Here is a 13,879-nt window from a genome sequence, read left to right on the forward strand (position 1 = left end):
AAAAGTGTTGGTTGATCTTAACACCCTTCTCATTAAAAATGTGAAGCATCTTCGTCATTTCTACATTATACCGGCCCAAACCATAACACGGTCATTTTGGGCTATATGGATGACCTCAACAGTAAACAACTTTGTTATTGCTGCCTCTACCTTAGTGTCTCCATGTCTACGCCATGTAATCCGGGTAAAGAGGTGCTATTTCAAACAAATGCTATGGTTCTTTAATTTATTTATATAACAACTTAATCATTTTCACAAAATTTGATGTTAATTAACAAATTTATATTGAATTTTTAAACTAAAACATATCTTCCCGAAGTTATTCATCACCCTTTATAGCAAAAACGTGTGTTTTTTTGTTTTTGTTTTATTGATTTACACTATCGATACTACAAACAATACCAGATGACACCTTACTACTTTATCAATACATGGAAACTATAAATCAATAAACATCTATTTTTAAATATTTAGTTTTGTCTAGAGTCATTTGTTATTTGTATGACTATTCCATATACTAACTCCTATCAAGTTAACATGAAATAAAGAATTGAAATGCCAAGGTTAATAAAATATTAATAGAATATTTCAATGTGAAACTTACAAAATATTTATGTAGCAAAAATTAATTTATATCTATATTTTTTTTAAATGTGTAAGAACTTTTAGAATTGACTTTCCTTAAAAATTGTTGTGAGTAAACACAAATACAATCAAGAATAAGAGAAATGTCCAATAAATTTTGAGATAAAGGGTCGTTTTGGTAAATCCAGACCATATGTAACTATATCCTAAACAATACGGAAAGTAAATCGGTTATTTCAATTTTAAAGTGAGAGGTTGAGCCTTAGTTTTAAGTTAGTTGCGCAATTTATACTTCTAGTGATACCTTGGATGAAAGCTGAGGCCAATGTTCATTAGTTTCTGTTTTAACAAGACTCGTCCCTGTTTTATAATTTTGAAGGGAGAAAATAAATTACTGCTATAAATAGGAGAACCTTCTACATTTAAAAGTGCATTAATGCAAGAAAAATTTCATGATTTTATTTAAATTCATATATATTTATTTTAGTATACACTTTTAAGACAAATTGCGCCAAAGATAAGGAATAATGTTTACTTCTCTGAGATACGTTAGCACCAGGACAACCTATTAAATAATGAACAAAAACAACCGTTTTTTCTTTTTTTTAATCACTAAATTGTGTTTTTTATTACAAAAAGGACATTCTTAGCCATAAAGTATCATTGGTAAAGAAGCTCTTTAATTAACAGTCCTTTAAGTTTAAATTATTGAGAGAATCAACATTGGTGTAAAAATTCCCTTCTTAATAAAAATTATTTGCTAATAAATATACTTGAAGTAAAAATAAGAAAAAGAAACTTAATTGAAAACGTCTCATTGATGGAAATATGTACAGTGAACCTAACTACCATTTTTCAAATAATAAATAATTTGAGTACAATGTCACATAAATGTCAAATTTGATAGCGAAATGCAGTTTCTATTTGTGTAAACCCATATTCTTAAAATACCACGTACATACTTTAATTAAAAAGCCTATACTATGATAGAGTAAGCTAATTCATCTTTGTTGTGTGTGTGTTTCTTCAAATGTGTCACACGTAATAAATTAATGTCTTAGCCTTAAAGAGTTCATTCTCAATAATTGTACGTACGTAATTAGGTTGAAAGATTGATTCAAGGCAAGGTTATACTATTTATCAATAGTACAGGGTGCGATCGCTATTGAAATTTTACAATTCTCTACAACTCTCCTCTAAAAATAATGATCCACACTTTAATTTTTTTTAATAGACACGATTTACATCACTACATATATATTATGTACTTCAAAGATATTTTACAGTAATGTTATGAGAAAAAGTATTTTTTCCCCTTAAATTATCCTACACATTTATTAATAACTGTACTAACAAATAAATATTCACTTACCATGTATTCAACAGCAGATGTGACCTGAACGAATATACTTTTGGCTTCTCTTTCTTCATATGGACCTTGAGAGTTGAGACGAGTGAATAATTCTCCTCCAGGAGCATACTCCATCATTAAATACAAGTTTGTCATTGTTTCACAGACTTCATAAAGTCTGAAAAGAGGAAAAATATGGTCATTTATTTATAAAGTTCATAAAGTAAGGGATCAAATTGATGATGGATCCAAATAAATTGAAAAATGTGTAATTAAAAGTTAATTAAACTTGTACCTTAACTTAACCACAAAGTCAAGGACTCGAGATTTTAGTGGGCTTGCAGTTTCATTCTTAAGAAATATCTCGCAATCATTTTCATTTTATGACAATTTTATAGAAATCTTCTATAAAGAATAACTCAGTTCAAGAGAGAATAAGAAGAAAAAAATAATAATGTAGTTACCAAACATCTGAAAAAATATGTAAAAATGTCCTGTATCAAGGTAGTTGTAAAAGTTATTGTAGCCTAGTTGTAACTTGTACAAGTAAAGTCTTGAATTGTATTCTCACACGCTTAAAAATGCATGCATTTTTACATCTCTCTTTATAACTAATTTTTACGGAACTCAAGAAAAACTTTGAGACTCAAACCAAAAACTAAATAATTTTTGACTTGAAGGAAATCTGTGGGTAACCCATTAAGATATTTAAGTATTTGGTGCTCTATTTAAAGACTTGAGACTCGACTCGTGACTCTTTTTCTGAAGTGGTGCTGGATACTTTCGCCTTCGACTATTTTTCCTTGGGACATTTTGCCAGACAGTAATTTTGCCTCAAAGATGTCTCACATTAAAGTATAAATAAATGAGGTTTATGCGTCGTTATGGTTTCGTTAGATAAAAATTTATATTTCCTTTGAATTTTGTAATTAACATTTGAAATATTTATTAATATAAATGGCATGAAATTGGTGCCTCTCTCTTGGGATCCCATTTTACCGCCATTTATCAAGGCTTTTATATTTATCATTTTGTCTGTTAATAAACAGGAAATATAGTGTAGGTTTTTTCATCGCTGAAGAATATGACTCTGTTTAAAATATTTCAGGATGTGTCTACAGTGCTGGAGATGAGTATTTTTTTGGACGTGACTGAGTAAAGGTTATTTCTGAAGCCTTTAGGACTTATCCCCAAATTTTTAATGGTCGTGACATACTGTGGACTTGACCATGGCTTTGTATTCTCCAACAGGGCTGATAGGTGAAGAAACGCCCAAGGGGATTTTAACAGGCAACCAAGAATGTATTTTTCTTCAGTGTTTTGACAATCAAGAACCAATCTTCCCCTCTACATCAACTCTTATAGGCAATATCAGTTTGAAGGGGCCACGCCTGGAGAAATTTGGTGACTTCTCATTTGATACAACTATAAACATGAGATTCACAAATTTTTGAAATTTGCATTAGATTACTAAGTCATAATCTTCTCAGGAGGTAAAACATCCGAGGGGACGTTGCCACGTGAACCACTTCCAGTCTTTCTCTAGTGTGTCTCCTCGGCCTCTAAAACTCTCATGATAATTAAGACTCTTTTTTCTCTCTATATTAGCTCTTTTTGGCAATATCGATTTGAGAGTGCCTCACCTGGGGGGAATTTGATGAATTGTATGCGATTCTTCCTCTGTATTTTGCATCAAAGTCAACCATTTAATAAAATTCATAACATAAGCTTTGCAACAAATCAAAATCTTTATCAGCTGATTTTATCGCTCGTACCAAACTGTACATAGGTTTTTGATTGGTCAGCCTATTCATTTTCATGCTTTAATATACTTTAAGGGCCTCTAGGGTAGACTCTGGAATTAGTTTGGTTGGTTGACAACTTTGAGGTTTTTCTTCAATGTTATATACAGCTTCTAGTTGCTTTCTGACTCTCCAGACCATCTTTTTGCTGAGTTAGAGCATGTTCGTTATGTTGTTGTGATCAACAAGAACTAAAACGGCAACCTCCTTTCTTTTGGCTACTATTTTCCACTTAACAAGTATATAATCTGACATAAAACGCTGAACTCCCTCCCTTAACTATTGCAACAAAAAGTTTTAATGGTATTTTTACGAAATAAAAACATAAGAAACCTCTGAAATTATCATCTTAACAACATTCCAAGACTTTTGAGACACCCGGTAATTTTTACATTATCCTTCTATATGTATACTTTGTTTATAATATATAAAAAGTTATTTATATTTACATTATTGATTTTTTCTTCCCTCTTATTGTTTATTTAATAATGTTCTTTATGCAGTTAGTAATAGATTACAAGTCGTTAACTGCCTGTAACAAAATATTTTCTTAATAACCTCTAACATTTATATCAAAGTAATTTTCTTCATCTAGGAGGAAAATTGAAGAGGTAGATGTTTTTCCATCAAAGTCATACATTTGATTTACTTACATACAGCGAACAGACGTTTTTTAACAACAAACTATGACCACATATGAAGGTACATAGAGCTTGAAGAGTCTGGAAGAAGACTCTGCTCCATGTCACACTAGAAATAAAACCTTGATTTTGTTGTCATATACAGGGAGGGGGATCAAATTGTCGCCTACTTTAAACCTTGATAACTTGAAGACGACATTATCAAATAAAAAACCGGTTACCAAATACGAAAGCTATTTTTGTCAGCTGAAAATACGTAGTTCAGTTAGCATCATGCCATCATCATATGAGGAGATAAAGAGCTATAAGTGGAACGAGGAGCTTTCGAGGTCCGCCGTAGTCATGGCATTGGTTAGTAATGGAGGTGAAATCTCCAATTCAACGATTGGTACAACCTTAGGAGTGAATTTACGGACTGTTCAGCGTATCTGTAAAAAGCTAAAGGACACCTGGGATGTTGATGCCACCATAAAGAGGGCACCCAAGGAGGAGGGTGCCGACAGGAAGGTCATGGACACCGACTTTGTCGTCGACAAGGTGAAGAAGATGGTTGAGGATGACCCTATCAGGTCATGGGGTGGCTGGAGACAGGACCTGGGTGTGGCAATAGGACTCAGTACCCTGCCATGTGTCCGAAATCTCCATGCAGTGGTTAACCGAGAACTGTTTCGACGTCGTAACCAAGGATTTGTGGCCTCCTAACTCTCCCGACCTTAATCCTTTGGACTATTTTGTCTGGGGCTATGTCGAGAGACATACCAACAGACATCCTCATAGCACCAAGGCCAGCCTGATGGACTCCATCAAGGAGGTATTCGGCAACATGGGCAATGAGATGGTCAAAAGAGCTTGCGGCCGGTTCAGAGGCCGTATTGAGGCTGTTATTGATGCCAACGGTGATTATATCGAATGAATGGCTACTCTATACCTATATGCTTGTAATAGTTTGGATTTTCAATAAAAAAGTTAAAAAATGTATATTTTGTGTTGTTTTTGTAGAAAAATATTTTGGCGACAATTTGATCCCCGCTCCCTATATATTATTAAATGTCTTTGTTTGACCCATTGTCTTACTTTCAAGCTCACCATACCTCAGCACCATAGACTTCATTGAGAAGGTTAGACTTGAGTGACACACCACTAAATCCTCCTGCAACACAAAAACCAAGCTGATTTCCAGATCCCGAAATAATTCCGGCATCTCTATAAGGATACTTTTATCAAGACCTACCCCGTTTCCAAAGTTGAGTTGATCTGTTCCTGACGGCAATTATTATTTATACTTAAATAATTATAATTAAAAACTGATTCAGCTTTCATTTAACATTAGTTTTTATAAAAGTCAGAGCATTAATTTAGGGGAAAAAATGCATTAGTTGTTACTCTGTACATATACGTCACAAAAATCAGCTAACTGAGTCATCATCCTAGCAGTATTGACGTATTATATGATTAGCTACAAGCAGCTATGATTTAAAGAAAATAAACACAAATCCTACACCGTATCTGACATGGACAAATTATGTAGGTAAGAGATACTCAGTCAATGTCAATTCTACACGGAGTCCACCAAGGACTAACACTTATAAATAGTGATGCTAATTTGGAACATTTTGGGCTGTTAAAAAAATCAACATGGTAGCCCTAACAGTTTGGAAAATGTTTTGGAGGAGAGCCCCTTTGCTACTATAATGCTTCATTAGATCAGCTACAATCTGCTGTGACAAGGGATGACGGGGAAAAGGAAATAATCAAGGGCATTAACAAGAATTACTCCAGTGTCGATCCTGAATTCTACTCTGAGTCCAACAAGAACTTATAATCATAACTCTGCAACAAATCCTTTGGGTTACTCAGACGTATTTTATGAACACCTGCAAAAGTTCATTCCGGTTTCGTATATATACCCGATTATCATCAACACTTATAGCTCCCAAACAAAACATTGGTTTTATTATTCCTTATTCATGATCACACGCACTTTATACTTGGAGGTTCCCTCCCCATGAATGAAAGAATAATGAAAAGAAATTTGGAAAACAAAAACCCTGCTTAACCTCCAACTACAAATAATCTCACACTCTTTTAAATTCTTATTTTTTTACAACTCTACACCCAAATGAATGCAGGCCATTTGGGGGATATGTTTATGCTGTGACTTGAAAGAATTATTGATCATGTTATGTGTCTAAAATTAGTATATGTCAATATGCAAGAAACTATACAAAATTATGAATTAAATGATGAATGAACCACATTGATCATTATTAATTAATACAATTTTATTGAATGAACTAACATGCATATAATGTCTCTGTACGAGAGAAAGCAACAAATAGGACATAAATACTTTCCCAAATATTAATTATTTCGTACTTCATGTTCATAATATTATTACAGAGATGTGTAATCATAAAATAGTCAAGAAATCAATTGAAGTAGAAAATTTAAATTATTTATCATTGCAAATATTCATATTTTGTTTGCCAAATAATACTTATTAAGATAAATACATTATTCATTCAACACAATATTTGGATTTTATGAACCGTTTATATCCTATGACCATAGATGCAAATAGTATGATAATGGAAAAGGGAACAGCTTTAAGTAGTTAAGCTATAATTATTATTGTTTATTTTTGAATTACTTATAATTATAAAGTAATCACAAGTGCTTGAAAGACGAAAAGTAACACTGAGGAGCTGTTGCATAGTTCTAAGTGTAAGTCCTTGTTGGAATTGTTGATCGACATCGCTGTCATTCCTGCCTATATCATTGCTAGATACAAAGTGGGGTTTGTGTTTATTTCATAGCAGCAGGCAGCTAATTTAATTAAGCATCATGACAGCTAAGCTGCTCTACTCCCAAACATTCATCAAATTGTTGAGAAACCCATGTTAACATTAGATTTATTTTCTTTAGCAAACTGGAAGGTCATTATATCAATTTTTGTAGTTGCAACCTGATTAGTTTTATTTTTATTTTTTGAAGTTTTCATCATTATTTTTTAATTTTTGGGGAGGGAACATTTAAGTATAAAGTACTTAAGTTCATGGATAGTAAAACTGATGATTGGTTGAGGAGTTATACGTGCAAGTCCTTGTTGGACTTTGCGTAGAATTGAGGATGGATAAAGATGTAATTTATGACTATATTCTTTGCTAGATATTATTACTAGAGAAATCAACTTTATTTATTTCCTCTCGTTACTGATCGTATAGAATCGTAATAAAACGCCATGACATCTAAGCTGCACTTCTTCCAAATATTCTTTTAATTGTAAGAGGACTACGTTACCTTCTGTTTTCTTTTTTTTAAACATACCAGAATGTGATATTCTTACAACTATAATAATAGTCTTTGTGTTATTTTTAAGTAACAGGAGTAATAGTTTTAATTTATAGATCTAACTTTTAAAAACAACTAGCAGGGATTACCCGTCATTGCTCGGAGTTATTGGGTGTGGATGAAAAGACAAAAATACTGACAAACTTTGCTCTAATAATATAAATATTATTATTTTATATGATGGCCTGAGTTTAAGCTACACACTACATTCCTACTTCTTAGATTAAGCGCACACTCAAAAACGAGTCTTAGTCACACAGCCCGAAATTTTTTGTTGTATTTATATAAATTATATGTGGTTGCATATAAAAGATTTAAATTATAATAATAGATAGATTTAAAGCGAATACCTCGTGTTTATATGGGGTATTAGGACATGAAAATTAATCAAAAGTGTATTAAAGGAAATTCGTAATTTGGATGCTTTAATTAATGTGTATCTTGCGTTGTATTAGTGTGGTATGTTTATGTTTAATCGTGATTGAAAGATAAGATTTCGTACTTTAAAAAAACTTTTAATTCAGTTTTGGGATTGTTTGACTCAGTATTGTTTGAGCGCGTGTCAAAGATGGACACCCATAGAAAGGAAATACGCCCCATTTTACGCTTTTGCATTGATAAAAGATAAAACACTAGCCAGGCGGGTGAAAATGTGAATAATGTTTATTGCCCTAATACTGAAGCAGTCAATTATGTGCATTTTTGATTTCATCTATTCTGTTTTGGTAATTTTGATGTCAAAAATCGTCCAGTCTGACCGTCATTTGAGCATTATCTTTATTGCAAAGAGGATGAACATTAATTGAAAAAAATAAAAATAATTCACTTATTTTTACTAAACCTATTATTATATTAGATGCTGTAGCTAATACTGTAAGCGTCCATAATGATTAATCAAAATAATTTGTTCATTGAAATTAAATGCCAGTTTTGTATAAGAATTAATTTTAAGAAAAATCCTTAAACCCTTCTTCAGTATTTACAGTTGTCCACATATTCGTAATGTGAGGTGTAACTGATTAACATAAGAAGTGGTTTATAATTAATCTCATTAAAAAAAAGTAATAAAACCAACTTAATTTGAAAATAAGGGAAGTTTTCCTGAGAATTGAACAAGATAAGAAAGGCGTAGGGGAGATAGCCCAATCATAAATAACTAATTTCGAACCTGACGTCCAAATTATTAATGTACCTACGCAGCTTCGACAACAATAATTGCTTTTCTCACGCAGTCCTTAGTCATACGGAAGCAAAATAAGGACATTTAAATATATAAATATACCTATTTTTATGAGGTTTAAACACGGCATTTTTTTGTACTATAATATTCTAATTTAATTCGGTAAGAGATTTTTGCAATATAAAAATATAATATTTGGAACAAAATATATATACAGTGAAACCTTCACTAAGTGGTCAGGGAAGAGAAGCTGTCAAAGTGACCGCTTAGTCAAGGTGACTACTTAAATCAATTTTTCATGCATACATATTTTCTTTATTAACAGGTCAAAGGAGGGTCCATTGTTTTTAGGGAGGAGCAAAACGTAAAGAAAAATAAAAATTTCAAAATTACGAAAGTAAAAACGGTTAGTGCTAAGGTTATTAATTCGTTTTTATTCTTTTTTTTATAGATTGTCGTGGTATTAACATACTTCTATCTTTTTGAAAGATGAACGACCGCCTACTATTGTTTATTTTTTAAAATGCTTAGTAAAATAACAATATAGAAGCATTTTTGTTAAACGTACACACTCTCAGAATATCATAATTCCCTAGTTTGACAATTTTTGATAAAGATATTTTGAGATCTTGATCTCAAGGAAAAAATGCTAGGCTCAAATTTGGTGAGCCGATGATTTGGGAGAACCAACGAACGACCTAGATGATTGCTACTTCTGTCTTGTAATTGTTAAAGGATTCAATAAAAAGAACAAAATATACATGACATACCCTAGCAACTCCTCTGCAATACGGCCAGTTCCTCATTGGGACAAAATAACTGTACCTGTTTTCAACAAGTTAGCAGATATTGATGATGAAGCACATACTTCAGTCGATGATGATGATGAAGAAGATACAGATGCAAATTATACACCATTGGGTTCATTGTTTGGTCAACATTTTATGTATAGTCAACCTGAATTGAATGACCTGATTTGAGATTTGAATTTACCTAAACAATCTGCTGAGTTGTTGGCTTCCAGACTGCAAGAGCGTAACATGCATGCTCAGGGCACAATTGTCCCATTTTATCGTTACAGAGATACAGAACTGAGTAAGTTCTTTGATTCCGACAGTCACTTTGTATACTGCAGTGCCATTGAAGGGCTTCTTGTGGCTATAGGATTATTTGCGTATCATTCGAGTGAGTGCAGACTCTTTAATGATAGCTCAAAAAGAAGTTTAAAGTGCATTTTACTTCACAATGGTAACATATATGGATGTATACCTATTGGACACTCAGTCTCCATGAAGGAAGAGTATGGAAACATCAAAATAATATTTGAACGAATGAAATACCTCGATCACCAGTGGTTAATCTGTGTGGATTTAAAAATGGTGAACTTCCTTTTGGGTCAACAAGGAGGTTACACAAAAAATACCCTTGTTTCCTTTGCTACTGGATCGAAAAAAACATCATCCTTCCACCATTGCACATCAAACTCGGTATTATGAAGCAGTTTGTAAAAGTTCTTGATCACAATGGTGATTGTTTTCAATACATATGTTTAACCTTTCCGAGTCTTACTCATGCGAAGAAAAAGGCAGGGATATTCGACGGACCCCAGATCAGAACATTACTCAAGGGCATACATTTAATTGAGAGGATGACCGCTGTCAAATCTCGAGCGTGGACTGCATTTACTAATGTGGTGCAGGATTTTCTTGAGAAATGGAGAAAAACAACAATTACCAAGAGATTGTAGATGAACTTCTCCTTAGTCTACGAGAGCTTGGGTGCAGAATGAGCATCAAACTGCACTACTTACACGGTCACCTGGACACGTTTCCAGACAACCTTGGAGATGTTAGCGACGAGCAAGGTGAGAGGTTCCACTAAGACATTAAAGTCATGGAAGACAGATATCAAGGTCGTTGGGACTCGCATATGATGGCTGATTATTGCTAGAGTTTGATGAGGGATCATTCAGATGCTCTACATAAGAGGGTGTCATCAAAAAGGAAGTTTACCCCAAAAATGAACTAATATGTTTGTCTACAAACAAAAATACACTGTTCCTGCATCTACTAGTTTGATATAACATTCTATGTTTATAATAATATTGAATTTTGTCTATTATATGTCAATATTGTCTTTCATGTTTTGTATTTTTTTTAGTTTTGTATGTTTAAACAAAATTAGATTGTTGTGTCTTGTATTGAAAAATAAAATAAAACCTTTTAATCAACCTATAGTTTTAAAACCTCATGTGATAGCCAACAACTAGTGACACATTGAAATCCACAGCCAATATACAGATAAAATCACAAAAAAACAAAAATAATGTATTATTTTTCTCTCGTAAATTAAAGCCTTTTGGTATGTGTTGTAGTATTTTTTCATCACCCCGTTATTCAAAAACTTGATGTGATAGGCAAAAACTAATAACAGATTTGGAATCAACAGCCAAAATGGAGTTAGATTCACTTTAAAACCCCCATGCAAGAAGAATTGTGTTGGGCAGTGTAATTATTTGGGTGACATATGGTCGGGAATTTCAAGGACATTCTTAAAAACGTTTTTTTTGTTTGTTATAAAATTCCTGTGCCGAAACTAGATAAGGTCGCTTAGTGCGATGCCACGCTTAAATCAGGTGACCATAAAACCAGGTTTGACTGTAAATCCAGCAAGGTTTTTTTTCAAAAGATGCCTGGATATTTCATGAAAAATATCACCGCTACTATATAGATTGACGCTTCAGTTGACATTATAGCCAGATTTGTGGTTTCAGAGTTAACAAACTTTGTTTTAAAATATTCCCTACCCCCACCCATAAATGGACAAGAGAAGCGTCTATTTAAAGCTGTCACATCAAGAAATAAAGTCATGATTCTCCACATACCATATGAAAATATACCCGGGATTCATTTAGAGTTTTTGAAGACAAGCGTACTATCATGGTTCCGATAAGAATTATCAAACCAAAATGTTTGCCCTTCATATAATAGAGCACCTATCAGACCACTTCAAAATTACCATTCAAATGTAAACATGACTTTAAAAACCTTTGAAACAAAATCAGTTGGCCACATTATTATTTTTTTGTTGTTGTTGGGATTTACATGGTGTTCATATATTTTCAGATTTTAAACAAAAAAACAACAACAGATAAACATACAAATTGAAACATGCAAATAGAATAATAAACAGATAAATTATCTATTATGTAATAATGACAACCATACGTAAAAATACTATGTGTTATAAATATTTTAGAACACTTGTTTACAGCTTTGCAATGTTTAAAACCTCTTATTTGTCTTTCAACAGTTGTCTACCTTATTCAGGAGCTCAGATCTCTCTGGATTTTTTCCCATATAAGCAGTTGTATTGTTTTACTTATTTGAGAGAACATTTGAGCGATTTTTTTTAGATTGCACAAGAAACAATACTTAGGATCTGAATGACATTGGTCAAACTTTTTGTTGCTCGGATGGCTTTCATAATTTTTGAGAGCTCATGTGCTCTGTAGAGCCCCGGTTGGATATAGCTGATGTGAGAAATAGTAGAGTGGAAGGTCTATGTAGAATCACTTTGTCCATATTTTAGTTATTTTGAAACAAAAGAAGAAACTGGGCAGGCCAATCCAGTCTAAGCCAAGGTCATCAAGATGCTAAGCAAGCCTTTTTGTATAGTTTCAATTGCATACTTAAATCTTCAAAATATATTTGTAATTTTTTTTTTCAATCTACTCGTGGTAAGTGACCGTTTAAAAAGCTACCCTATATAATACAATTATCTGGTTTATTAATTAAAGGCAAACTTTTAGATTAGGAGCACTGAACATAACACAAAGTAAAACATGTGTCCTTGCTTTCAAAATAATTAATTGTTAGAATATGGAGTATTGATAGATATGTGCTTGACATTTGAAAGATATGAGCTAATGTATAATAAGTAACAAAGGCTTAGAATTTTATATATTTATTTTGTATGTCTTTTTAAGCAGGTCACCTAGTAATATAAGCCTTTCTAAATATGCTTATTGAGTTAACACACAAAAACAATCTAGAACAAAAATCGAAACTATGAAATATACATTTTTTTTTTTAATATTACACTGGCAAGAAAAAGTTGGAAAACAAAAATGAATTTCACTTTTTTTTCTAACTAACTATGACTTTATCATCAGGTAACACAGTAATTAGGCTATTAAAATGAAGAAAAATTAAGGTTGAATATCAGTATAAATATTTATTGGTAAATAATCAAATAATTTTGTTTAAATGTTTGCTTCACAAAAATCTTCCCTTTGCCGCTATAACTAATTTAAAGTCTTTTGGCATTCTCGCTGTTAGTTTTTCAAGATAGGCAGGTGTGATATCATTTAAAGCATTCTTCAAAATGTTCCACAGCCCATTCTTTCTTGTTGGGTACTTTTCCTGAACTTTTTGGTCTAGATGTTACCACAATAGCTCTATTGGGTTCAAAGCAGGAGATTGAGCTGGTCATTCCATAATAAATAACATGTGAGAGGCTTCTTTCTTTTCCAAAAACTTTTTGCAGAGCTGTGATGTATGTTTTGGGCTGTTGTCTTATTCAAAAACAAACTTCCCTCGAATTAATCTCTGTCCAGAACTGATGCTTGTGTCTTCAGGTTAGAATGATAACCGTTCTGAAAGAACATTTCATACTTGCCAGAGAGAAACATTAGATATGAAATTAACCTTATCTAAAACAGCTGCATTTTTACAGACAAATAATAAAAAAATATTTTATGGATCTATTTTTTTATAATAGTTTTCCTCGAGCTTAAGTAAAAAAATATTGATAAAGTCTTTCCAAAACATTTCCAAACATTACTTGCCAGTGAATATTGTTAACTTGTTAGCATGTAACAAACCGTCCGAAAAGAAACAGAGAAGAAAAAAACAAACAAAATCAGTTGGTAGGTAACCCATTCCACCCAACTATGAAACTATTGCTC

The 13,879-nt window shown here is 32.5% G+C and overlaps 1 protein-coding gene across 2 annotated transcripts in view; it reads right to left on the reverse strand.

Moving 5' to 3' along the window:
- Positions 1-13,879, reverse strand: part of LOC121114275 (serine/threonine-protein kinase NIM1) — a 110,263-nt gene that overhangs the window by 39,141 nt on the left and 57,243 nt on the right. For both annotated transcript variants that reach the window (XM_040708195.2, XM_040708194.2), the window contains one exon: positions 1,958-2,114. In XM_040708195.2, coding sequence (XP_040564129.1) covers positions 1,958-2,114 — 157 coding nt within the window. The remainder of the gene's footprint in view (positions 1-1,957; positions 2,115-13,879) is intronic.

This window comes from Lepeophtheirus salmonis, chromosome 3, assembly GCF_016086655.4.
Source record: "Lepeophtheirus salmonis chromosome 3, UVic_Lsal_1.4, whole genome shotgun sequence".
Classification (NCBI taxonomy): Eukaryota; Metazoa; Arthropoda; class Copepoda; order Siphonostomatoida; family Caligidae; genus Lepeophtheirus; species Lepeophtheirus salmonis.